The sequence below is a fragment of the Saimiri boliviensis genome, chromosome X, assembly GCF_048565385.1.
Source record: "Saimiri boliviensis isolate mSaiBol1 chromosome X, mSaiBol1.pri, whole genome shotgun sequence".
NCBI lineage: Eukaryota > Metazoa > Chordata > Mammalia > Primates > Cebidae > Saimiri > Saimiri boliviensis.
Window position 1 is genome coordinate 15,791,764 of NC_133470.1, and position 27,439 is coordinate 15,819,202.

A 27,439-nucleotide genomic window follows, 5' to 3' on the forward strand; every position below is an offset into this window, starting at 1 on the left:
CCCCAGCATACCGGGCAGAGGCTCACGCCTGTAATCCCAGTACTTTGGGAGGCCGAGGTGAGTGGATCACCGGAGGTCAGGAGTTGGAGACCAGTATGACCAACATGGTGAAACCCCGTCACTACTAAAAATACAAAAAATTAGGTGGGCATGGTGGCGTATGCCTATAATCCCAGCTACTTGGAAGGCTGAGGCACATGTCTGTAATCCCAGCACTTTGGGATTATGTGTGAGATAATGGTGAGATTGTGCCATTGCAATTCAGCCGGGGCAACAAGAGCAAAACTTTTTACCAAAAAGAGTTTCTCCCAAATCTCATCTCAATCCAAAGATCAAATTTTATCATTGCAAAAAATATTGTCAGTTGTTTTCCTTAAAGCAACAGGCTCACTTTGTTCATTTTTGAGAAAATGTCTGCCAAATGCCCAAGTCTGAACGACCATAATTTGTCAATCTTTCAAGTAAAAATGGCGTCCAAGAAAAAAACCAAACTGCTAGTTCAGCTCACAACTTGGACAACTGTGCAAGTAATTATCCTAGAAGCAGCCACACTTCAGTTTGCAGTGGAAGTGCTTTATAGGTATTTTTCACGTCAACACAGAGAATATTTTTTTTTGAGACAGAGTTTCGCTCTTGTTGCCCAGACTGAAGTGCAATACCGTGATCTCAGGTCACCGCAACCTCTGCCTCTTGGGTTCAAGTGATTCACCTGCCTCAGCCTCCTGACTAGCTGGGATTACAGGCATATGCCACCATGCCCCAGTAATTTTGTATTTTTAGTAGAGACAGGGTTTCTCTATATTGGTCAGGCTGGTCTCGAACTCCCGATCTCAGGTGATCCACCTGCCTTGCCCTCCCAAAATGCTGGGATTACAGGCGTGAGCCATGGCGCCGGGCCCAACACACAGAATATTTTAAAGATTAGATAAAACTTAAACATGAAAAAATTTTTAATGCTTCAAAAAGGACATTCTGAAGTGTAACTGATTTTTTTCCTTTTCTTCTTTCTTTTGTTTTTTTTTGTAGTATATGACTCCTAGTCTAGTTTGGAGTCCCTGCCTTGATTTGTACTGAAGCACTAGCTTCCTACTACCACTGCAAATGTCAACACAGTGAAAAAAGGCAAATCACATGTTAGGAATGGGATGAAAATGGTTTTGACCTCACAGAGATCCTGAAAGGGTATCAGGGACCTTCAGGAATCTGGGGATCACCCTCTGTGAACTGTCACACTATTCCAAAGCTGGAGTGTATTTTTCTTGTTTATGGTTTTAAAATTTTTAGAAAAATACGTGTCCATAATCAAGATATAACCATATTTCAGGTGTTTTAGAAGTCCTACATACCTAGTAATATTCTATATTTATTCTTCTATAACTTGCTTTTTTAAAAACTCATCTTTAAATTTTTTAATAGACAAAAATTGGGCCAGGCATGGTGGCTCACACCTGTAACCCCAGCACTTTGGGAGGCTGAGGTGGGAGGATTGCTCAAGCCCAGGAGTTCGAGACCAGACTGGGCAATACAGTGAGACCTCGTCTCTACAAAAAATAAAACATTAGCCACGTGTGGAGGCATGTGCCTATAGTCCCAGCTACTGGGGAGGCTGAGGTGAAAAGATCACTTGAGCCCGGGAGGTTGAGACTACAAAGAGCCACGATGCTGTCAGTGCACTACAGCCTGGGTGACAGAGTGATACCCTGTCTCATAAAAAAACTATATATTTATCATATATAACATGTTTTGAAATGAGTGCATTGGGGCATGGCTAAATTGAATTAATTAACATATGTACTACCCCACATACTTATTTTTGTGGTGAGAACACTTAAAATCTTCTCTTAGTAATCTTCAAGAATACAATATATTGTTATTAAATACAGTCACCATTCAACTGTAAATGTTTGAGGGTTATCCAATTTGATATATGTAAATCTGGGTTATTCATTTTAATGGCTACATAGTAGTCCACTGTGTGGCTAGATCTCTTATTCGTCCATTTCCAAATTGATGAACAGTCAGATTTTTTCTAATTTTCCTCTTTTATAAACAATGCTTCAATAAATGTTGTTGTACAAGTCTCCTTGGGCAGTGGGTAAAAGCATATCATTAGTGTCTATATTTAGATATGGGCCTCCTGGGTCGTACAGCATGCATTGCTTCAGGTTCACCATCTCAAATTGCTTTCCAAAGTGATTGTACCAATTAACAGTCTGTAGTTTACATTTTGCAGCATAAACCACCACCTAATCCCCAATCTGATTTCCTCTTCTTCCTAGGCACTCAGTTATACTGTGTTTCCCATCATCCCTTGCAGTTCCACATGGCCCTGTGCTTGAGTTTTAGCCAAGGGAATGTGAACGAAAGTCAAGTACACAACTTCCAAGCCTTGCCGATAAAGCCTTCTCATGAATAATCTTTTGTACTTCCCTAGTACGCCAGCTGGATGTCTACATCCAGGGTGACCTTGGAAGCTGCACACTGAAGATGGTAAGGCCACTGGTAGTCCAGGTATCTGGGTGAACCCCCCATGACGTGGACCCACAAGGGGCTGTTATATGTGTACAAAATCAATTTCTGTGTTTAGCCAATGAAATTTTGGATTTTGTTTCTAACAGCAGTTAGCCTACCTTTATTAATACATCTTCTCATGAGTGATACATGAGAGTTACCTCTTCTTTACAACCTTGCCAACACTTGGAATTATGCTTTAAAATTGTTGCCATCTGTCAGTCTGAATTTGTTGTTTTAATTTGCTTTACTTTCTCAGATTGCTAGTGAAGTTGAGCCATCTTTTAGCCCATTTATTAGTTTCCTCCTCTGCAAATTGCTTGTTTACAGTGTAGAAAACATTATAGAAATATATAAAATTACTGTAAATGATGAAGGGAATCAACTTAAAGGGATAAAATGAAATCACCTGAATTTAAAATAGTTTTTGGTTATTCTGGTACTGTGTTGCAAATCCCTTCTCTTTGTAATGAAAAGAGAAGGGTTTTGCAAACCCAGAAGCTAAACAATGATGTTACCTGCCATCTCATCAAATTAAAACAGGCTCTCAACTAAGATGGAAACTTGAATCCAATCAACTACGTAAATGGCTGACTCTCTAAGGACACTCTTAGGATTAAGCTTTTGTATTAGTTACATATTGCTAAATAACAAACAATTCCAAAACTTGGTAACTTAAAACCAATAAACTTCTATTATCTCACAGTTTCTGTGGGTCGGCAATTCAGAAGCAGCTTTAACTGGGTGGGTCTGGCTCAAAGCCTCGCATAAGGTTTCAGTCAAGATGCTGGCCAGGGCTGCAGTCATGTGAGAGCTTGACTAGGGCAGAGGACCTGCTTCCAAGATGTGATTCAAGAACTGAATCTTCCCATTCAAGAACATGGTGTGTTTCTCCTCATATGCGCCTTCTTTCATTCTGTAGGTCATCTTTTAACCTTAAACTTCTTGTCATAAGACGTTTTGCTTTTGCATATAGTTGAATTTATCAATTTATTTTATGATTTATGATTTTTATGATTAGTTTAAGAAATCATTTCCTATCTCAAGACTATAACAGTGTTCTATTTCAAGTTTTATAGCTTTGCTTTTCACATGTAGCCCTTTATACCGTCTGGAATTTATTCTTACGTATAGTCAGAGAGACAGAATTTTTTCCATATAGACAGCCAATTGTCCTAACATTTTTTCTGAATAATCTATTCTTTCTGTTCCTGAGGTCTTTCTTCTTTTCCACTGGTCTATTTGTCTGCTGCTGTGCCTAAATCACACAATCTTAATGACCTTAGATTTACGTGTCGAAATCTGGCAAGGCAATCCTTCACCTTTTCTACTTAAAATGTATCTTGGCTATTCTTGGCCCCTTACTGCAGCATGTGAATTTTAGGATAAATTTCCTTGAAAAGGTCTCTTTGGGCTTGGATTGGCAGTCCACTGAATTTATACATTAATTTGGGGAGAATGTATCTTTACAACACTGAATCTCCCCATTCAAGAACATGGTGTGTTTCTCCTTGTATTTGTCTTCTTTTATATCCCTCAACAGAGCTTTATAACTTGCTCCAGGCATGTCTAGCCCTTGCATTAGATTTATTCAACAGTTTTCTGAATGCTTTTCTAAGAAATAACATTTACAAATTGTTTGTGACTGCCATAAAGGGGTACCTTGATCACTGCATATGGATTTTATATATGGCAAACTTGCTTGAAAAATGGAAAACACTAGTTTCAGTCACTTTGGGTTTTCTGTAGCACTTTTTTCTGCAATAATAATCTCTCTTACTTCCTTTTCATGTCTGTTACATGGGGGCATACTTACAATGCTGAATAGGAGGGGTGATGGGGAGAGCATTGAAGTTCTTGACTTTAAATCTTTCCCCAATACATTACTTATGAGGTTTGTAGATTTATTTGCACATTACTCTTTATCAAGATAATAAAATTCCACCGTATGCCTCGTTGTCTAAGAGGTGCTTTTTCTGAGACTGAGTCTCACTTTGTCACCCAGGCTGGAGTGCGGTAGCACGATTTTGGCTCAGTGAAACCTCCACCTCTCGGGTTCAAGCGATTCTCCTGCCTCAGCCTCCCAAGTATCTGGGATTACAGGCGCCCGCCACCATGCCCAGCTAATTTTTGTATTTTTAGTACAGACGCGGTTTCACCATGTTGGCCAGGCTGGTCTCAAACTCCTGACCGCAGGTGATCTACCCTCCTCAGCCTCCCAAACTGCTGGGATTATAGGCATGAGCCACTGCACCTGGCCTTAACAGGTGCTTTTAAAATCATTAATGGATACCGGATTTTATAAAATGCTTTTCTATATCTATTGAGATGATCACACTGTTTTTCTTCTCTAATTTATTAATGTGGTAAAAAATACATTAATAGATTTTATAGTAAATTTCCTTGTTTTGGGGGGATAAACCACACCTGATCATGATGTTTTATATACACTGCTTGATTCATTTTCTTAATATTTTACTTTGTGTCTTTAACATCAATATTCATAAGTGAATTTCCTTCTTAAGTTTTATGTCTTAGCATGCCTTGTTTGACTACGGCATCATGGGGTGTTGGTCTTCTGAAAAGAGTTGAGAGCTGTCTCTCTTTTATCTGAAACAGTTTAAGATAGGGATTATCTTTAATCCCCTGCCCCTCTGTCAACAACAATGAAGTCCTCGTACTCAATGGGCAAAAGGCCAGCTCTGGCTAAATCTGCCTCTGCCCGCTCTGAGGGTGCACCCATGCAGCTGAATGTGGCTGAAGAAAAACGCACAGCCACACTGACTGAACTCCTTTTAAATGAATGACCCTTAGTGCTGTCTAATGAATATCTAGAAATCCCTTGTCCATTCATTTCCTTATTCTCCTAAAGGACACTTTCATACCTTCTCTCTCAAACCTCCAATAGCTCCTCCCCATTCTTACTCTCAGCCAGTGACCGTGCTTCATGTTTTGCTGAGGAGGCAGAACCAATCAAAAGGGAACACGGTGGCGATGTACCCCGCATTCTGTCGTTTTGATGGATGAGCTATCTGTGCTCCTGTCTAAGGTCACCTATAATATGTACACTACCATCCATCTGCTCTCTTGCATGCCAGGACTTTGCTCCTTGCATGATCAGTTTTTCCCTGTCTACTAGATCATTCCCACCAGATATATAATTTCTCATATTAAAAAAAAAAAAAAAAACCCTCAGGCCGGGCAGGATGGCTCACACCTGTAATCCCGCACCTTGGAAGGCCGAGGTGAGCAAATCAGCTGAGGTTGGGAGTTGGAGACCAGTCTGACCAACATGGAGAAACCCTGTCTCTACTAAAAATACAAAATTAGCCGGGCATGGTGGCACATGCCTGTAATCCCAGCTACTTGGGAGGCTGAGGCCACAGAATTGCTTGAACCCAGGAGGCGGAGGTTGCAGTGAGCCGAGATTGTGCCATTGCACTATATATAGTCTGGGCAACAAGAGCAAAACTCCATCTCAAAAAACAAAAACAAACAAAACACCTCTCAACCCCATATCTCCACCCAACCACTGCTCTTATTTACAGCAGAACTCTTCAGAAGAACTGTTTAAACTCATAATCTTTAGTTTCTGTCCTTCCCTTCTGTCTTGAGTTCAATTTGCCCAATGTTTGTGTCTTATACTCCATATAAACTGTCAGACACGGTCACCAATAATCTCCACATTACCATATCTAATGGTCAACTCTCAGTCCTGAAGCTACTTGATCTTGTCTCATTATCAGCCTTTTCCTCATCTGATGACTTCCTCCTCCTTGAATCACTTTCCCAACTTCTATCTTAGTCAGTTTGGGTTGTTTTAACAAAATACCAAAGACAGGGTGGCCTAAACAACAGAAATATATTTCTCGCAATTCTGGAGGCTAGGAAATCCAAGCTCAGGGTGCCAGCAGGGTCAAATTCTAGTGAGGGCCCTCCTCCTGGCTTGCAGACGGCCACCTTCTTGCTGTGCACTCACATGGTGGTAGTGAAGAGAATCATCTCTCGTGTCTCTGCTCAGAAGGGCATTAATCCCATGCATCAGGACCCTACCCTTATGACCTAATCATCTCCCAAAGGCCCTGCCTCCTAACGCCATCACACTGAGATTAGGACTTCAACATAGGACTTTGGGGCACAGGGACCCTTAGCTGGTTTTCCTCCTACTTCCTGATGGCTTCTTCTCAGTCCCCCTTGGCAGCAACTCCCCCTCATAATCTGGATCTTTCCACTTCTGGGGGTCTCCTCTTTGAACCTCATGGCTTCTCTGTCTTGTACTTGTTTCTGTGATCTCGTCTCGTCTCAGGGCCTTTTAACTTCCACACATATACCAATGACTCCTATATTTCTGTCTCTGGCCCAGACCTCTCCCCTAACTTCTAGACTCACATATTCAACTGCCTACTTACCATTTCTACTTGGATGCTTATATGATTTGGCTTTGTGTCTCCACCCAAATCTCATCTTGAATTGTACTCCCATAATTCCCACATGTTGTGAGAGGAATCTGGTGGGAGGTAATTGGATCATGGGGGCAGCTCTTTCCCATGCTGTTCTCATAATGGCGAATCAGTCTCATGAGATCTGATGGCATAAAAAGGGGAGTTTCCCTGCACAAGCACCTCTCTTTGCCTGCCGCCATCCACATAAGATGGAACTTGCTCCTCCTTGCCTTCTGCCATGATTGTGAGGCTTCCTAGCCACGTGGAACTGTAAGTCCAATTCAACCTCTTTCTTTTGTAAATTGCCCAGTCTCAAGCATGTCTTTATCAGAAGCGTGAAAATGGACTAATACAGATAGATGCCTAACAGATACCTCAAACTTAACAAAACGCTATCTTCCCCCCCAAACTTGCTTCCCCACAATTTTCTCCAACGTAGTAAATGGTAATTCCCTCCTCCCAGTTGTGTAAGCCTAAAATCTTGAAGTCATTCTTGACTTTTCTTTATTCACACACCCAATACTCATTCCACCAGTAAATCCTGTTGTTTCTACCTTCAAAATTTACCCCAAATCTCACCATTCCGCACTATCTCCACCTGAACAACTCTTGTCTGAGTCATCAAGCTCCAACTGCAGAAGCTTCCTAACTGGTCATTCTGCTTTGCTCCTTGGTCCCCTACAGTCAATATTCCATGCAGCCAATGGAGTGATTTATTCTTTCCCTTTTTTTTTTTTTTTTTTTTTTGAGACAGAGTCTCGCTCTGTCATCCAGGCTGGAATGCAGTGGTACAATCTCAGTTTACTGCAACCTCTGCCTCCCGGGTTCAAGGAATTTTCTGCCTTAGCCTCTCAAGTAGCTGGGATTATACGCAGGTGCCACCATGCCCAGCTAATTTTTGTATTTTTAGTAGAGACGGGGTTTCACTATCTTGGTCAGGCTGGTCTTGAACTCCTGACCTCGTGATCCACCCACTTTGGCCTCCCAAAGTCCTGGGATTACAGGCGTGAGCCACTTCACCCAGCCAAAGTGATTCTTTTCAAACATGATTTGGATGACATCATTCCCCTGCTCAAAATTCTCTCAGGGCTTCCCTTCTTATTCAGAATAAAAGTCAAAATCTTTAACTTCCAAGACATATAAAGAAATAAATCTCTAAATGTTCCTTGGTCCTTCTCTGTAAAAGCATCTTGGACTAGGACTTTTGGACTCATTCCATTTTTTTAAGGGTTATAGGTCTAACAGGGATTTAATTTTTTCTTAACACTGGTAACACTTAGCTAGAAAACAGTCCACTCTTAATATAGTAGTCCTTCCCAACCCCGTTTCCTTTTCTATCATTTCAGTTACTGGTGGTCAACCGTGGTCTGAAAATACTACATACAGTAAGATATTTTGAGAGGGAGAGGCCACATTCACATAACTTTTATTACAGTATATTGTTATAACTGTTCTATTTTATTATTGTTGTTCTTAATCTCTTACTGTGCCTAATTCATAAACTTTATCATAGGCATCTATGTACAGGAAAAAACACAGTATATCTAGGTTGCTACTATGTGTTGTTTCAGGCATCCACCAGGGTCTGGAATGCATCCCCTGTGAAGAAGGGGGACTACTGTATGGTCCATTTGTCCCTCCTCCCTCCCTCATCCCTCCCATCAACCCTGCCAGAAGTCTGTCTCTTTACTAGTCTTTTCAAAAAATCAGCTTTTGGCTTTGCCCATCTTTGCTGTCTGTTTTATAGTACATTAATTGCTGCTTGTACCCTTACTATTTCCTTCTATTTTCTTGAATACACTCTGTTGTCCTTTTCACAACTGTGAGTTTATTAATTTTTAAATCTTTCTTCTTTTCCAACATATACATGTAAGAATATAAATTTCACCTCAAACCCCACTTTAGCTGTAATCCCATACATTTTCATTTGGAATGCTTTTGCTGTCATTCACTTCTCTTTCCTAATTTCCAATATAATTTCTTGTTCAATCCATGCATATTCAGAGGCAGGCTTGCTAAGTTTCCAAACATATATGGGAAGCATTAGCAATTGTTTGTTATTGTTCTCTAATTTTCTTGCATTTTGGCCAAAAAAAAAATGTGGCACACATAAAGTTGATCCTTCAGTATTTTTTGAATTTCCTTTATACCCTCATCTGTCATCACTTTTTGAAAAAAATATACCTTATGAGGCTGAAACAAGTAAGTATTTCCTATTGGGTCAGTGCAGAGTTCTATGTACAGGTACTTAATCAAATTTGTTTCTTACGGTGCTCCAATTTTCTATGGCCTAATTATTTCTCTGCTTGATCTAACAGTATCTGAGGGGGGTTTAAAAACTCTATGATTATGGATTTGACGACTTCTCCTACAGTTAGGTCAAGTTTTGCTTTACATGCTTTGAAGCTATGTTAGTACTCTGCAGATTTGAAATTGCTAATTTTCTTGGCGAATTAGCCTTTTGTCATCTAGCAATACCATTCTGTAACTCTAATATAATTAAAAAAATAATTTCAAAGTCTATTTGGTCTGATAGTCATACATCAATGTATTTTTGGTTAGTGTTTGCCAAGCATATTACTTTCAACCTCTCAGTATCCTGTGTTTTAGGTTTCGCATCTTATGACATACACCTTTTAAAAAGTTTTTAAAAACAACTATTATCTGGGTGAGCCTCGGTGGCTCATACCTGTAATCCCAGCACTTTGGGAGGCCAAGGCAGGCGGATCACCTGAGGTCAGGAGTTCGAGACCAGCCTGGCCAACATGGCGAAACCCTGTCTCTACTAAAAATATAAAAATTAGCTAGGCATAATGGTGCCTGTAATCCCAGCTACTCAGGAGGCTAAGGCAGGAGAATTGCCTGAACTTGGGAGGCAGAGGTTGTAGTGAGCCAAGATCATGCCACTGCAGTCCAGCTTGGGTGACAGAGCAAGACTCTGTCTCAAAATAATAATAATTTCTATTATCTAGTGGATTTCAGAATTTATACTTGTGACAGGCAGAGATCCTCACCACTACACTAACGAGAAAGACTCTTGTTGTGATTAATACTGTGCAGTTGGATTTATTTGCATCTTCTTATTTTGTACTTTATAATTGCCATATTTTTTTTACTTCCTACCCTCCCCAGCACTCTTTTCCTCCCTTCACTCAGATGATCAGATTTTCTTTATTCCTCTATCATTTTAAAAGTTATATATTCCACATATATTAATGGTACTGCTTAAACACAAACTCTTAACTTAAAAAAGCTATGATAACACCTTTATCCTCCTTCTTAATGGGATAAAGCCCTTAGGATGCTTTCACTTCTGGCCAGGAGAGGTGGCTCATGCCTGTAATCCCAGCACTTTGGGAGGCCAAGGTGGGCAGATCACTTGAGGTCAAAAGTTCAAGACCAGTTTGGCATGGTGAAATCCCATCTCTACTTAAAATACAAAAATTAGCCAGGTGTGGTGGCACACCCCTGTAATCCTAGCCACTCCGGAGGCTGAGGCAGGAGAATCGCTGGAACTCAGGAATTAGAGGCTACAGTGAGCTGAGATCATGCCACTGCACTCTAGGCTGGGCAACAGGGCCAGACTCCATCTCAAAAAAAAAAAAAAAAAAAAAAAAGGAATGCTTTCATTCCAGTCTCTTCCTATTCTTCTGCCATATTATTATTTTCTAGTACTTAATTATATCTTTTTTAACTCTCTCCCCAATTCCTCTTATTACTATTTGTTCCATACTCCATGTTTTACTTATTCCATTCTTCTCATTTTAAATTCCATGGCCATTTACAAGATTTACTGTCCCAGGCTCTTAGTTATTTGCTTTATTATCCCAAATAATCTGTCATTACAGGGAACACTGCCTTGATCATTGCTTCTCCTTCTGAACCATATTCTCTTATCACTACTTCATGCTTCATACTTTCATTAAGGAGCCTTCAAACAGTTGTTAGTAAAAAAGATGTATGAAGTTCGTATTTCTTACCTGAGCCAAAACAATCTAAAAATTTCTTCTTTTAAAGGCAACAATTTTTTTTTTTTTTAAGACGGGGGGGGGGAGGGGGGCGCGGTTTCACTATGTTGATCAGGCTGGTCTTGAACTCCTGACCTCAGGTGATCCGCCTGCCTTGGCCTCCTAAGTGCTTGGATTACAGGTGTGAGCCACCACGCCCGGCAAAGGCAAGAAATTTTTAAAGATACTTCCTAGAGTATATATTTACAAAATCAAACCTGCAAAAGAACCCTTTTGTAACCATAGCTCTTTCATTCTTTGCATTACAGTTTCAAATAATATTTAGCAGCAAGTCTATTTGGCAAATGACTAATGGGAAATGTTCTTCTCTTTCACAGATATAGAAAAAGGGATTAGTTAAGATGTTAGCTGATAGGAACCAACTATTGCCTCTAACAGAAGAATGATGATTAGCTTGACATATTTAACACAAATGATTTCTAGCAGATGAAACCAATGTAAATCAATCTCAATTTAAAAAGCAAATCAGAAACAGTTCAGAGCTTGTTACCAGCTGACATTAAAAAACGCCTCATAAACATCTTGCACATTATCTACAGAAGGTGGGGAGAGTCAGCATAAACTTTAGAAATCTTTCGTGCAGCTCATTCTTTTTTTAATTGTGGTAACACATACATAACATAAAAGTGCTTATTCCTTTTTCCAGAGTAGTTAGGTGACCTTCCTAAGATTTCTCAGCGGTAATGAGGCCTTGAATGGGTCAGGGTTCTCCCACTGTGAACACTAGTTGTGGGGGTGGATGGGTGCGATTCTGCACTTGTGGATGCATGGGATTTCCCTGCAGAACTGTGCTTGGAGTATTCTGGTTAGCCAGAAGAGCTTGACAACACAGGAAGGGAAAAGGAGGGCAAACACAAGGGCTACTCCCCAACTACCCCCAAAATAAATACAACTAAAGCCTCACACAACTTTTTTTTTAATCATTAAAATGCTGGGGAGGAAAGTCCAATCCCACAGATTTGCTTTAATGAGAAGACAATTCTTTTGCTTCTGAGGGAAGGCAAACCTGGACAGGTAACTGGGCCATTAGGATGGCTCAGATCCTGCAGGAAGTCTTTTATCATCAAGGACTTCAGAGTAGCTTTCAGCCAGGTGCGGCGGCTCACGCCTGTAATCCTAGCACTTTGGGAGGCTGAGATGGGTGGATTGCCTGAGCTCAGAAGTTAGAGACCAGCCTGGGCAACAGAGTGAAACCTGTCTCTACTAAAATATAAAAAGTTAGCTAGGCGTAGCAGTGTGCACCTGTGTTCCAGCTACTCAGGAGGCTGACCCAAGAAAATCACTTAAACCTGAGAGGCGGAGGTTGCAGTAAGCCAAGATCGAGCCGCTGCACTCCAGCCTGGGTGACAGAGCGAGACTCTGTCTCCAAAAAAAAAAAAAAAAAAGAGTACCTTTCATGCTTTGGGCCACTGCTTGACGCAAAGAAATTGATGAAGTCCTGTACTTAGGATCTGATGGCATCAATGGGGAGATATAATAACGCTCAAGGAATGAGTAGCTGTAGCAGGACCTTCAGGAAAGGGCCCGCAATAAGCCAGAGTACTCCTGCGAGGACCACAAGGCCTGGGGTTGGATTTTTTTTTCTTTTTTTTGAGACGAAGTCTTACTCTGTCGCTCAAGCTGAAGTGCAGTGGCATGATCTCGGCTTACTGCAATCTCCGCCTCCCGGATTCAAGCAATTCTGCCTCAGCCTCTCAAGTAGCTGGGACTACAGGTGCACGCCACCATGCCCGGCTAATTTTTGTATTTTTAGTAGAGATGGGGTTTCATTTTGTGGGCCAGGCTAGTCTTGATCTCCTGACCTTGGATCTGCCTGCCTCAGCCTCCCAAAGTATTGGGATTACAGGCGTGAGCCACCGCACCCAGCCCTCCATTTGGATTTTAAAACACTTTATAGATGTAATTATATTCCAAGGAGGAAGGGAAAAAATAACCTTCATTTGCCTGCCTACTTCTTCTCCTGCTCTCAACTTGAACTTCATTCCTTATAGGACTCCTCTCCTGCTCCCACAAACTGGGTGAGGGGTCCTTCCTCAAAGCTCCCAAAATAAAGACCATAATCCTTCATGTGCAATCTCAAAAGCCAGTAAGCTCTGAAAACTTAAAAGTGTTTTCCTAAGTTTGCAGCAAGCTCTCTGATGGCCAGAGATGAACCGAACTAATGTGAAACTCTCTTCAGCCTTTTCTTATCCCACTCAGTGTGAATACTCCTGTTCTGATGTGGAAGTAACAACCTGTTTGATGAAGGAGTACTGCTCAGATCTGGCTGTAGTTATTATGGCATACACAGTACGTTGTATGCATATTACCTTTCTAAAAGCCAAACATTTCTGACGGGCAAACCACAACTGATCCACAGGGTTTCAGATTAACGGACTCTGAGGCCAGGTGCAGTGGCTCATGCCTGTAATACCAGCCCTTTTGGGAGGCTGAGGTGAGAGGATGACTTGAGGTCAGGGGTTTGAGACCATTCTGGCCAGTGCAGTGAAACCCCCGTCACTACTAAAAATGCAAAAATTAGCCACGTGTGGTGGCACACACGTGTAGTCCCAGCTACTCGGGAGGCTGAGGCAGGAGAATCCCTTGAACCCAAGAGGGGGAGGCTGCAGTGACCCGAGATCACGCCACTGCATTGCAACCTGGGCGATAGAGTGAGATCCTGTCTCAAACAACAAAACCAAACCAAACCAGATAAGGGACTTTGGACCTATATCCTATGAATAAATGTTACTGCACTATGATTATTTATTCTTTGTAACCCCAGCACTTTGTCGAGTGCCTTGCATATAACAGATACACCACAAATATTTCCTAAGTGAGGAAGCAAGACTAAGAAATTAGCTAAGAAGGGAAAATGGTCAGTGCCTTGGAAATGACCATGGCTCCAAACTTGCAGGCCAGGCCTCTAAACCGTGAATGCCACTCCCTTCCTTTGACTTTGAAGGCCCTATAAATAGTTGCTGTTGATTGAGGGCAAGAAACATAGCTGCTGTCTTCACTGGGAATAAAAATAGTTCAGTGGTCTTACATTGATGGACCCACAAATAATTTTAGCCCAGGAACACAAAGCATAGCAGGCACATTCAGACCTCGGGCCACATGGGCAGTGTCATAGGGCCCTGTGAGTTTGGGAGATTTCGGGGCTGACCTGCTACATGTAGTGACCTTTCTGGCCTTACAATTTTCTTACCTGTAAAACAGCAATCAATGTAAAGGCCTCCCAGGTGGGTCTCTACCAAGGCAGCTCATGGGAGGGACAGAAGCTGTCGCCCCGCACTGCAGAGTCCTGTGTCAACTTAAGGAACTTCTTCACTCCTGTTTAGTGTTTTCATTCAGTGTTGTCTGTCCAACACCCCCATACCTCTTTTCTCGTCCAAAAAAAGCAGAGTAATGCAAAGAGGCAGTTTGGACCCAGGGCACAGGTGAGGCTCATTCTCATCCTGAACAATGGCCAAAGAATTCTGTGAAAAGTAGCCGTAGCAACAATTAGGTCCCCTGAATTTTAAGGAGCACAGGTGGCAATGGGGTCAATCACTGGCTAGCAAGGACTAGATTCAAATAGGAAACTCAATTGCAAGGTCTCAGGTCGCAAGAGGGCCAGAGGCCTGGGGAGGAGACTGAGTGACACGAGAGGGCAGTTCTAAGCGTTCCCTGTGGGCGGTCCGTCTTTACCTGGTAACACAGGATGGTTTGCTGCACCAGCCGCGCGTACCCGTCCAAGCGGACCCCGGAATTGCTCCTGCTCCGCATCTCCCCGAGTCTCCTGGGCCGCAGAGCCCACTCTGCCGCGTGGGCGCGGGACGTCGAGGCTCTGGCCTCCAAGCGGGCCTGGTTCCTGGACACTCACAGCCTCAGTCAGTTCTCGGGATGGGGCTGGGCCGGAGGAGGTCGAGACTTTTCTAAACGCTAGCCCCAAAGTCTGGCTGGAAAGCAAGCCAACCAGAGGCGCGGGGGAGGGGACGGGGGCTGGCGCGACAAAGGTCCCGCCTAGGCCGGGCCCGCTGGGCTCCCGACGCTGGCGGGACCCGGGACGCTAGAGCGAGGACGCCCCTGCCGAGCCCCTTTTACGTCCCGGCGGTCGGAAAGAGGTCCCCCGGGCGGGAAAAAGAGTCCAGCCCGCCCAGGCCGCGCTCAGACCCGTCCCTGGCCCCGCTCCCGCTGCAGAGCGGAACCCTCCAAGTCGTGGCCTGAGGGGGAAGGAAAAGGGGGCGGTCCGGGAGAGCCGCTGAGAAATCAGCAACCGGCGGGAACCACGTTCCTCCGAGTCCCTTCTCTCCCCAGCCGGCTGTCAGCCCCAGCCGAGGCCACCTGGGCGCCTTGGCCCCTCCTGCCCCGCCTCCACCCCACCTCCGCCCCTACCGCAGAGTGGAACCCTTGGAACCCTGAGGGGCACAGGTAAGGAGGCCGCCCCGCCTCCCGCCTGTGACGACGTCTGGCCCCGTACCCTCATTCCCGCCTCCGGTCCCGCCTCCGCCGCAGAGCGGAACCCTTAGAGTCGCGACACTGGGGGGTGGGGGACGAAAAAGGAGGCTGTCCGCGGGAGTTTAGGTGAACCTGGCTCTGGGCAGGGGACTAGTCGGCTTCGCTGCGTGGTAGTGAGGAGGCCTCCGAGACGGGTGCCAATCACACCCGAAGCAAAAGAAAGAGGGCCGCCCACCGCGGCCGCCTGGGCACCCCTCTGCGGGCAAGATTGGAGCCCCGCCCCTGGCGCCGTCTCCGCCGCCTAGCGGAACCGAAGTAGCGGGGCCCAGCCCGGAAGAAAAAGGGGGAGGCCCGGACAAGTGCCCCAGCGACACTTCTGGAGCCTGTGACCCCGCCCCTTGCCACCTGGGCGCCGCTTCCGCCGCCAGGTTCGCAGTTCATCGCTCACAGGTCTACAGCTTGAAACTTGGCATTCATTGTAATGTTTTGTGGCTGCTTTTAACTTACAGTTCACAATCTTCGGCCTGGTATTCAGTGTCCACCAAAATCTGGCCCACATAGGAATTCACTGGACAGCTAGACTAAAGTAATCATTGTTTCCACAAGCTCTTTGCCAGTCTCCAGACATTTACTCTACGCTTGAACCCTTCGGCCCTTCCTTTTCTCCTTGACCAACTGAAGCCTACCTTTCCTTAACGGCCAGGTCAGCATCTCTATTAGCCTTCCCTTTTTTTCTGAATTTCTATAGCCATTTCTTTCTTTTCTTTTTTTTGAGACGGAGTTTCGCTCTTGTTACCCAGGCTGGAGTGCAATGGCGCGATCTCGGCTCACCGAAACCTCCGCCTCCTGGGTTCACGCAATTCTCCTGCCTCAGCCTCCTGAGTAGCTGGGACTACAGGTGTGCGCCACAACGCCCAGCTAATTTTTGTATTTTTAGTAGAGACGGGGTTTCGCCATGTTGGCCAGGCTGGTCTCGATCTCTTGACCTCGTGATCCACCCGCCTCGGCCTCCCAAAGTGCTGGGATTACAGGCGTGAGCCACCGCGCCCGGCCTTCTATAGCCATTTCTTTAATAAGAGCTTAGGACTCGGAGTCAGTTCAGTTTGAGTTCAAATGTCAGTTCTGCTATTTACAAGTGGTATGACCTTTGGCATACTGTTTTGCATGTTTGAACTTCAGTGTTGTCATCTGTAAAATGAGGATAATCATAGCACCTACCTCACAGTATGACTTAAGATCAAAAGGATGAATATAAAGCATTTAGCACAAGCCTGGCTAGTATAAAAATATTTAATAAATCATAACTAATTTCATTGTCACTTGGCCGAAGTGTATTGCCTCCTGTCATTTATGTTTTCGTGTGTGGATGAGGCATATTTTCCTAATTGGAATGTACGTTACTCACTGAAACAGTCTTTGGTATCTCCTATCATGCCTCATTACAGAGTTGAGCATATAGTTGGAGCTCAATTAATGTTGCTCGCATGAATAAATGAAATCAGTCCTGCTTAGTTGCGTTCCTTTATGTTTGGTCCTTAATCAAGTTTATGTTAGATATTCCAGAACATAAATCTATTGCTTTACTCTGTCACTCAACTAAAGCACCAAACTCCTCATCAGCTCACATATTACTTCATGTAATACTTTTTTTTCTTAATATTGGCTCTTGAATTATGCAGCGATCCGTGTGATGTGCCTCCATGAAGAATTTGCTGTGGTCTAGGGGGTAAAACTAGACATTGTTATCATCATTAAATGTTTCGGAATCTGAATATGTACACTTGCTAGAATTGTCATGTATTCATCTGCATCTAAAATCTGGGATCATTGCTTCTTTTCACTGTGGCTTTTCTTTCCATTGGGTCCTCCTTTAGGAGTCGATTTTGCAGCTATATGGGAAATAACTGATGATCTTTGCTCCTTATCTGGCATTTCCGCCTATTACAGAAACATTTCGGTTTCTTGACTTCATTCTTTGCTATTCCTGCTGTACACATGTGCACCTCTTTTGGTGTACAGGCAGTCTGCAGGCTTAGGCTTTGGTCTATGCTTATTGCATAGCAACATGTAAGATATGTTCTTCAACAAGCTCCAGATTCTGGGATAAAACCAAGGAGGAAGGCTACTCTGTTTTAAGCTTTTAAATTCCAAGCAAACTTTAGTGATTCATTTTGGACCAGTAAGCTATACTATATAAGAATCAGCCTCATGTTTTAGTATCCTCATATCCTTGAGGTACAAAACTGCCATATCTGGTTTCCATGAAGCCATTCTCTGGTTATCACCCAATAGAAACTTGTCTCTGAGTCATTTCTCAAATATTTGTCAAGAATCAGATACAGTATATGATAGGGTTTATTACTGTTTCTGAAGCTAATTCATGATCTCCATAAAGATGAAAACTTAGCGCCAAGTGTGGTGGCTCACGCCTATAATCCCAGCAATTTGGGAGGCCAAGGCAGGTGAATCCCCTGAGGTCAGGAGTTCGAGACCAGCCTGGCCAACATGGTGAAACCCCTTCTCTACTAAAAATACAAAAATTAGCTGGGCATGGTGGTGGGTGCCTGTAATCTCAGCTACTCGGGAGGCTGAGGCAAGAGAATCACTTGAACCTGGGAGGTAGAGGTTGCAGTGAGCCAAGATCATGCCATTGTACTCCAGCCTGGGCAATAAACATCGAAACTCCATGTCAAAAAAAAAAAAAAAAAAAAAGATGGAAACCCAGAACTGGACCCTGGGGTAGCACCACATATGATTTTTCTGACCCCAACCAGAGGATCTGCCATCATTCTGCCACATGTTAACATCCAAGGTGGAAACCAATAAATGTTTCTTTTGTAGGGTTCAGGTCTTTGACTCTAAAGAAAAGCACTCCATCTTCGACCCAGAGGGTCAATTCTGAATGAATTTGCCAAAAATGACCAATTCACCAAATTTAGTTATTTCTATGATAATTTAGTTGACTTGAGATCATTTTGTTTTTCATTACATTTTAAAGCATGTTGAATTTGTCTTTGCTCCAGCTTCCTGTAGCTCAACTGAGACTCAGAGATAAAGAGAGGAAACAGCAGGGGACATAAGATTTCTTCACAGTGAGGAAGATGTTCATTAAATATATTTAAAAGAATGTATTCTAGAAGAACATATATTCCATTTTTGCCTGCTCTGACTTCTTGAATCTGTACCCGGAGACTAACGTGAAAAGAAAGAAGTCTACACTGGCCGGTCGCGGTGGCTCACACCAGTAATCCCAGCACTTTGAGAGGCCAAGGCGGGTGGATCACTTGAGGTCAGGAGTTTAAGACCAGCCTAGCCAATATGGTGAAACCCCACCTCTACGAAAAGTATCAAAATTAGCCAGGCATGGTGGTGGGTGCCTGTAATCCCAGCTACTCGGGAGTATGCGGCAAGAGAATCGCTTGAACCTGGGAGGCGGAGGGTGCAGTGAGCCGAGATCACACCATTGCACTCCAGCCTGAGTGACAGAGTGAGACTATTTGAAAACAAAACAAAAAGGATATACTGATAAGAGTTCTTCACATTGAAGCTTATGTTCTACTTAGGCCTACCCAGTCTTTCCTTTTTCCTGACCTTTGGACTCCAACTACAGCAGCAAGGAGCACAGACAGAGACAAACTAAATAGTCCTTAAAATGCTCTTATGGAGACAAATGACCAAACAAGCCTACTCTGTGAATTGGTTATTCAGTAAATTAGATCTTCCTCTAAACGGCCTTCAACAAACTACCTGACCTCATTAGACATACCCAGTCTCCCAGGTGAAGCTGCTTCACCATTTTTTGTTTGTTTGTTTGTTTGTTTTAAAGATACAAGGTCTTTCTGTGTTGCCCAAGCTGGACTCACTCCCAGGGCTTAAGCGATCCTCCTGCCTCAGCCTCCCAAGTAGCTGGGACTACAGGTGCTTGCCTGGCTTGCTTCACCGTTTTCAGTAAGAACAATCATGCTGCTGCTCACTGAAGTCGGCAGAGTTCCTTTGTGGGGTTAATGACTGCAGAGTGTTTTGTGAAAAACAAAACAAAACAAAACAACTAATATTTTGAGGAAATACTTCTTTAAATACTGGCCTGTGCCCTGACACTCCTTGCCTCCTAATATTGGCACCACCTCTGTTTCCTTACAGTAGAGTCTCAGATTGTGGGACCAATCTGAAACCCAAAGGAGGATGCTTCACAGAAACACTCTCTGTTCTGCCCTATGTCTGCCTAAAGTAAGAAATAGATGAGAGAATTCAGCTTAAGGACCACAGCACAGACACAATAGGAAAAATAAGGGGGGTAGAACCTAAAAGATACTGGACATTGTGCATCCTTTTATGTATATTTTGGTTATGTAATTTGCTTTGGGGGATTGATTTCTGAGGTCTCACCCCTCCCCCAATCTAGAGGCTCTCACATCCTCCTTATCAATTTAATACTTGGCATCTTTGTGGGAGCTGAGGACCTTGCAAGAAGAGCTTGCTCAGACCTCTTGGAAGGGTGAGGTCAGCTTCCCGTGTTTGGGGATCGCACATACTAACCAGCACCGCAGAAATCCCAAATCCTGTTCTCACTTTTCAGTAGTCCTACCTGTTTGACACCGAGGAAGTGGATACTTAGATGAGATTTGAACTGGGTCATGTACACTGCCTACAGGCCAAAGGCAATGTGTTGAAGAGATAATCTTCAAAGACTCATGGGAAAATGGAAAAGAGACCTCAGAAACTGATCTCATGAGGCAGAACAACCCTTGCTCTAATTTCACAGTCACAGTCTGAGATATAACATTCATTCACTTGAATGTTGCATCTGCTGGGTACCTGCTGTTTTCCAAAAGATGTTATTGTTATGTTTGTCTTTTTAAGAGATGGTGTCTCACTCTGTCGCCTAAGGTGGAGTGCAGTGGCACAATCATGGCTCATTGCATTGCAGCCTCAAACTTTCAGGCTCAAGCAATCCTCCATCCTCAGCCTCAAGAGAAGCTAGGGCTATAGGCACACAACACTATACCTAACTAATTTTTAATTTTTTGTAGAGACGGGAGTTTCCCTGTGGTTCCCAGGCTGGTCTCGAACTTACGCGCTCAAGCAGTCTGCCCACCTCAGCTTTCCAAAGTGCTGGGATTACAGTCGTGAGCCACCATGCCCGGCCAACTGTGTTTGTCTTAATCAGGACATCCTACCGCTTCCATGCCAGGCCACCAAGGAGAGAGACTGCAGATGTTTTCTCTTTGTGAAAATTACCAGACTTAAAGATCTTAACTGCAAATTTATTTCATTGATTTTGACATTTTTGATTTTAACATATAAATACAAGACAATTAAATAAATCAGAGAAGAACTATTGCAAAGACAAGTTAGCATTCACAGAACTGTGTATTACTACTATGGTTAGTCTGAGATACAACATTCACTTGAAATATATGCAAGGGAACATTAGTAAAAGATTTAAGTGAAAGGGGTTCAAAATGTTCCTAATAAGCACGTACTTGAGGCATTGCTCAAGCAGATGTAGGTGGGAAGCAAGACAGACCCCGTATATAACTAGGAGCAATCAAGGCTCAATACATGTAGCAACAACAGCAGTGCAGGACAGTCCCCTGTTCCCAATAGCTGCTCCCCTTGTCACTATGCATTCTTCAAGACATATTTAAAAAATAATGATAGCTCTGGCTGGGCCAGAGTGTACCAGTCATAACAATCAACCATGTACGTACCATGCAGTTGCCTTTTAAAGAACAGCCAATATGATTTTTTCCATATATATACATCTTTTTAAGAAAACGAATCCTAGTCTACTCTCCTGTTCTGAAAGGCTCTGGGGGATCTGAGAAGCGGCAGTGTATGTATTTCATCTACGTTCACAATTTTCCTGACACATGGTCTGGATGACAGTTCCATCCCCCTTTGTGGCCAAGGTATAAAGTTAAACATCTTGGTACAGATTCTATAATCTGACCACTGGGGATGAGGTCAGGAGGTGAGTATTCGTACCAGATGCTGTGTATGGCTGTATAGGTCGCATACCCGAGAAGGTGAGTGGGACTAAAATATGGTCTCCACTCTGTTTGCTAAACCGTGAGCCCATAGGGCTGTGTCTGCCCAGTGGGGACACAGGACACCCTTTTCTAACTTGCTCAAAGGCACTGTATGAGCTGTGGTACTGTCTGCTTACATTTTCCCAGTCTGGCTGGCATCATTATTTCTTGATTTCACTGAGACTTCTGTATTTCACATCCTATATCATCTCCAAAAGGAGCTTTAGAATTCGCAGAATGAGCAAGGATTTTCTGAATTATCACAAGAGACAAAACAACCACGATTCTACAAAGGAATACATTTACCCAGTAGAAAATAAATACAAAACAATGTAGAAGTAAGATTTTTGACACATGAGTCACTAGAATTTAGCTTATATACAACAAAGGCATGCACAGCTAAACTCACCAACAGGCTGAATCAACTGTTGCTTTATATAATGTTATCAAAGAGAGCCTAGCCTCTTTAAAAGGTGGCTGAAAGTTCACTACCTTTTTTTTGTTTCCTTTACAGGAGTTTTATTCTTAGTGTATTGTCTAAAACCAACCTTCTTATAAAATGAAAGATAAGAAACCAAATCACAAATGTCTAAAAACCATGGTGTAATGCCTTGGTTTTCTCTTGTAATAATAATCATTGCCCTTAATTAGCTTATGCGTCTCCATATGTTGCTGAGAATAAAATGAGTTGATTTTCATACATCTCACATTGTGTAAAAGGTAAAATTAGACATTTCACACTGTCAAGCATCATGCTTTGATTTTAGAAGAAAGGAATCACATTTGCTCAATAAAGTGTAAGCTTCCCCGCTTTGAAGTCCTTCTGAGAGCCATACGGCCTTTCCCATTGCAGGAATCTTCCTTCTCATTAAACATGTGCTGTTTTCCAGTGAAATCATGAAGGCACACATCTCCATTCTGAACACTAAAAGAAACCCCATTCCTCTCTGTAGAAGCATTTCCTGTGTAAGGAAACAGAAAGCAGGGCATGTGAAGTATCCACAGAAAGCATTAAAAAGCGAACACACTTAGACATTGCTTTATTCTTAAAGATATATTTGTTTTTTCTTTTTTTTTTAACTTGCTCTAACATGGATCATAGGAAACAAAACATATATTTGTAAAATGTTTTTAAAAACATGATATATGTTCATTTATGATATATATGTTCATATATGTTTATTTTTCATTCCTTCCCTAAGGCCACTCCAAGTAAGCATACCAAATTGGAGATTGCTTCAGAAACCAGTTCTCTTTGGCAGTTTTTTTGTTTTGCTTTGTTTTTAATGAAATGGTCAAAATCTGAAGCAAAACAATATATTAATAAAAGGCCCACTTCCGAACTCTGGTTGAATATATTTTGACTCCAAGTAGTAGCATATGTATAATATAAGCGAAGGTAATACTTTGGTCTCCCAAAAGGTTAATGTTAACAAAGACCCCATATGTACCCTTAGGAAGTTCTGGGTTCTCTAGGTTCCTACAAAGTCAAACTTCGTACCAGAGAAACCAGAGCAACCGGCCACAACAGTCAGGACAAGAAGAAATCATCTCTCCTGTAGACTAAACCAGCCCCTCTGACTAAATCAGGACAGGACCAGTTCTCAAGAGGAAACTAACAATTCCAACTTCAGAGTCCAGCCCAGGGAGCAGCTGGGCACTCAAGGGTAACTGTTGGTTTGGACGTGGGCCTTCCCTACCCCAAGCAGGATCTGAGTTGTAGGGAAGTGCAGGTGCTGGCATCCTCTAGCTACTTGGCACCATCCTTCTGACCATTAGATCATGGGGAGACTATATAGAAAGCTGAATAATAAGCCCATTTGTTAGTTCATGATATAATGATGATAACAATGATCATAACCGTACTGGGACACTTTATTATCTCATTTAGAGCCCACAGGGTGGGTACTACTATTATCCCCATTTCACAGATGAGGAAACGAAGGTTTCAAAAATTAAGTGCTCTGCCCAAGGTTACACAGCTCAGAAGTGATGGAGTTGACATGTGATGTTGCTTCCAAACTATGAGCTTGTAGTCCTGGGTACTACATGAGATGGCTGCTGGTACCCCACCCTCTAAGGCAGCTCAGACTGAACTGTGTAATATTCATGCAAACTAGGCGATGAATATGGTTAACGCAGCTCCATCTGTGACACAGATCAAATAGGTGGCTGTTTGAATTTAGGCATTTTGGCTTGAGGACATTTTGACACAAGAACAATTTGGCCTGGCATAATAAACAAATCAATAAACTTCTAGCTTTCCGTTTTTTTGTTTTTTTTTTTGAGACGGAGTTTCGCTCTTGTTACCCAGGCTGGAGTGCAATGGCGCAATCTCGGCTCACCGCAACCTCCGCCTCCTGGGCTCAGGCAATTCTCCTGCCTCAGCCTCCTAAGTAGCTGGGATTACACGCCCAGCTAGTTTTTTGTATTTTTAGTAGAGACGGGGTTTCACCATGTTGACCAGGATGGTCTCGATCTCTCGACCTCGTGATCCACCCGCCTCGGCCTCCCAAAGTGCTGGGATTACAGGCTTGAGCCACTGCGCCTGGCTTTTTTTTTTTTTTTAAGACAGTCTCACTCTGTCACCCAGGCTGGAGTGCAGAGGTGTGATCTCTGCTCACTGCAACCTCTGCCTCCTGGGTTCAAGTGATTCTCCTGCCTCAGCCTCCTGAGTAGCTGGGACTACAGGCATGTACCACCATGTCCCATTGATTTTTATATTTTTTATTAGAGATGGAGTTTTGCCTTGTTGGCCAGGCTGGTCTCAAACTCCTGACCTCAGGAGATCTGCCTGCTTTGGCCTCCCAAAGTGCTAGGGTAAGAGGCGTGAGCCACCGCCCCCAGCCCCAGCTTTCTTTTTTGAAACTGCCAATTCCATTCCTCATCTATCCCAGATGCTGGGCCGAGGACTGAGGAGTTAGGAATGTTTATCTGACATGCATATTATGTAATATTAAACACTGAGCCATTTTGGCAGCCTTAAAATGTACCCCCACCCTCACTGTCAAGCATCAAAAGTAGCTGTGTCAAATCAGCTGTATTAAACAACCATGTTAAAATGTGCTGTTTCTGTCACATCTGATTTCCCAAAGGATGACAACATTGATAGAGCTAAGCAGGTGAGGCTTCATCTCTGAGCTCTTTGGAGAATATGGAAAATCTGGTTTATGGATTTAGAGTCCCAAACACACCCAGCTAGTGCCTTTGATTTCTCTCCTTTCAATTTGCTTTCTCACGCTAACTTACTAACCTGCTGTGATCGTCACTGCCTCTCCTCTGTTTACGTCCATTGAATCATTCCTGATAGAGCTATTTGGTGTAGAGCCCAGAGCTTTTTTTCTGTTGTTGACAGTAAAGAGCTAAGGCTATATACAGCAGGTATTTCTCATCTTTTACAGCAGTGATTCTCAACTTCGGGCAATCTTACCCCCTTCTTGCCCCCACCCCCCTGGGACAGTTGGCAGTATCTGGAGACATTTTGGGTTGTCATAACTGGGGGCAGGGTGCTACTGGCTCTAGTTGATAGAGTCCAGGGATCCTGCTAAATGTCCTGCAATTCCACAAAAAAGAATTATCCAGCCCGAAATGTCAATTGTGCTTGAAGTTGAGAAACCTTGATTTTGAGGCATGCTATGGTATTTTAAAAGCCTGGATGGGTGGGGCTCAGTGGCTCACTCCTGTAATCCCAGCACTTTGGGAGGCTGAGGCGGAAGGATTGCTTGAGCCCAGGAGTTTGAGACCAACCTAAACAACACAGCAAGACCACATCTTAAAAAAAAAATTAGCCAGGCATGGTGGCATGCTCCCATAGTCCCAGCTACTTGGGTGGCTGAGGTGGGAGGATCACTTGAGCCTGGGAGGTCGAGACTACAGTGAGCTGTGATCGTACCACTGAACTCCAGCCTGGGCAATAGGAGGCCTTGTCTAAAAAAAAAAAAGTCTAGACAAACCAGTGGGAACTCCCTTCTTCGGGGAATTAGAAAACTATTTGGTAGGTATATGAACCTTCTCACGAATTTATTTGAATTAGTCATGAAAAGAACTAACATCCTAAAACAATGAATAAAGGCAAATTCTCCACGGAAGGAGAAACTCTACCAGCAGAGCTTATGTTTTTATAAGAATGCAAAAGATATATTAAGAAGCAAGAGAAGGTAAAAATAGATAAGGTAAGCTTTTATGAGTAATGAACAGCCTGGTCTTAAGAAAGGAAGAAAATGTAACAGAAGTTTTAGCTAGAAATGTCAGAATTAATGAGTAAAGGAGGCACAGCAGCAATATCTGTTCAGATATTGGTCACATATATGGTCACCAATACTGGTCACAAGTCATCTTCCAGTATTTGACTTATTCATGGGGATTTGGGTACTTTCACAAGACAGCCACATTGTGGGAAAGAATTAACAAACATGAAAAGCAAAAAATAGGAAGGTTTAAAAGTGTTGGCTGGGCGCGGTGGCTCTCACCTGTAATCCCAGCACTTTGGGAGGCTGACAGATCACTTGAGGTCAGGAGTTTGAGACTAGCCTGGCCAACATGGTGAAATCCCATATCCACTAAAAATACAAAAATTAGCTGGGCATGGTGGCGGTTGCCTGTTATTCCAGCTACTCAGGAGGCTGAGGCAGAATTGCTAGAACCCAGGAGGCAGAGGTTAGAGTGAGCTGAGATCACACCACTGCCGTCCAGGCTGGGCGACAAGAGTGAGAGTGTCTCAAAAAAAAAAAAGTGTTGAACATGTATATTATGACAGATATAATAAAAACTGCATAGTCTTATCAGCTATTTTAGGTACTACTCTCACAGAAATAGCACAGTACTGAAATCTTTGGACAATAGTTAAATGAGGATTTAAAATGTTGAAATTTTTAGGTCTTCATCAATCCCATTATGAAAAACCAAATCTTAAAAAAGATATTGTTCCAATGTTTGCTCTATAATAAATAAATTTGGATTAATAAACTTTCTCTTTTATAAGGGAACCACATTTTGATCCACTAGTCATATATGTATTAATAGTTACTCACTTTGCTTAGCCAAAATGCCATTAAAGGATAAAACCACTTTCAAAAATAAACACTAACTTGAGAAATACTATATTGAGATATACATACCATTCCCGCTTGCGTGCACTGAGCAATCATTATTCACTAGCAGTGTGGTGGAGTTAGTGGAGTTACTGTTTGACTGTAAGGAATTTGAAGAGCTGGACACTCCTTGGTTTACAGTCTGCTTCTTTAAACCATTAGTAGCAGTTTTACTCCAGTCTACAGCAGAATAAGCATTACAGAAAAACAGGGCAGTATGTTGAAGCTCAAACGCAAGAGACAGATCACAGTGTAATAAGTCCTAAGCACCTGAGTCCTCACTTCAGGATCTTATGGAGAAGTCACCTTCCACCAGTTGGCGTGATAACATGTATTTTCATTTGGATTGTTTACATTTATCCTTCAAATGACTGTGTGGTTAAAAGTAACCTATATTCTCCTAGAACTAAAGGCCAAGCTAATTTGATTATGTCTGCAACTATCCACAGAATTAGGTAGTAATTCAGAGCCTCACAACCTGTCCTAACAAGAACACAAATAGTCTGTGTTGTAATGACTCATTGTTCTTCAATCCATGAAAATGACTGAACTACATATACTGCCATTTTCTGAATACAGACTCCCGTGTCCCCCAGATACTGCAAAGGTGGGCATTCATGCAAAAGGAATATAGCTTTTCAAACAGCACTTTATTTTTCTCATTTTCTTTAAAAAAACGAGCTATGTGCTTTACTACCCAACCGGGCATAAGTGAAAATAACTTCAAAATAACCAAATGTATGTTACAACCAAATGTATGCTAAGGTTTATATCCCAGGTCTGGCTTACTAACAAATAAAGCAGCTGACGAGCAGGACCTGTAGAGAAAGGACTGAGTTGATATTTTTTAAATTACCAAGGTAAATATTAAAAATTACTTTTGGAAATAAAAAGCACGATCAGTAGAAAATTCT

General features: G+C 42.8%; 2 protein-coding genes across 9 annotated transcripts in view; both read right to left on the minus strand.

The window, feature by feature from the left end:
• Window positions 1–15,669, minus strand: part of PHKA2 (phosphorylase kinase regulatory subunit alpha 2) — a 96,269-nt gene extending 80,600 nt beyond the window's left edge. For 4 of the 5 annotated variants that reach the window (XM_010334892.3, XM_010334891.2, XM_003924127.4 and 1 more), the window contains exon 1: window positions 14,654–15,668. In XM_010334892.3, the coding sequence (XP_010333194.1) occupies window positions 14,654–14,731 (78 nt within the window). In that variant the 5' untranslated portion in view covers window positions 14,732–15,668. Of the gene's footprint in view, window positions 1–14,653 lie in introns of all 5 variants that reach the window. The other variant, XM_074391850.1, reaches the window with a different exon arrangement.
• Window positions 15,670–20,660: 4,991 nt separating this feature from the next.
• ADGRG2 (adhesion G protein-coupled receptor G2) overlaps window positions 20,661–27,439 on the minus strand; it is a 129,551-nt gene continuing 122,772 nt past the window's right edge. For all 4 annotated transcript variants that reach the window (XM_074391523.1, XM_039475639.2, XM_074391524.1 and 1 more), the window contains 2 exons: window positions 26,553–26,705; window positions 20,661–22,397 (listed from right to left, as the gene is read on the minus strand). In XM_074391523.1, the coding sequence (XP_074247624.1) occupies window positions 22,213–22,397; window positions 26,553–26,705 (338 nt within the window). In that variant the 3' untranslated portion in view covers window positions 20,661–22,212. The remainder of the gene's footprint in view (window positions 22,398–26,552; window positions 26,706–27,439) is intronic.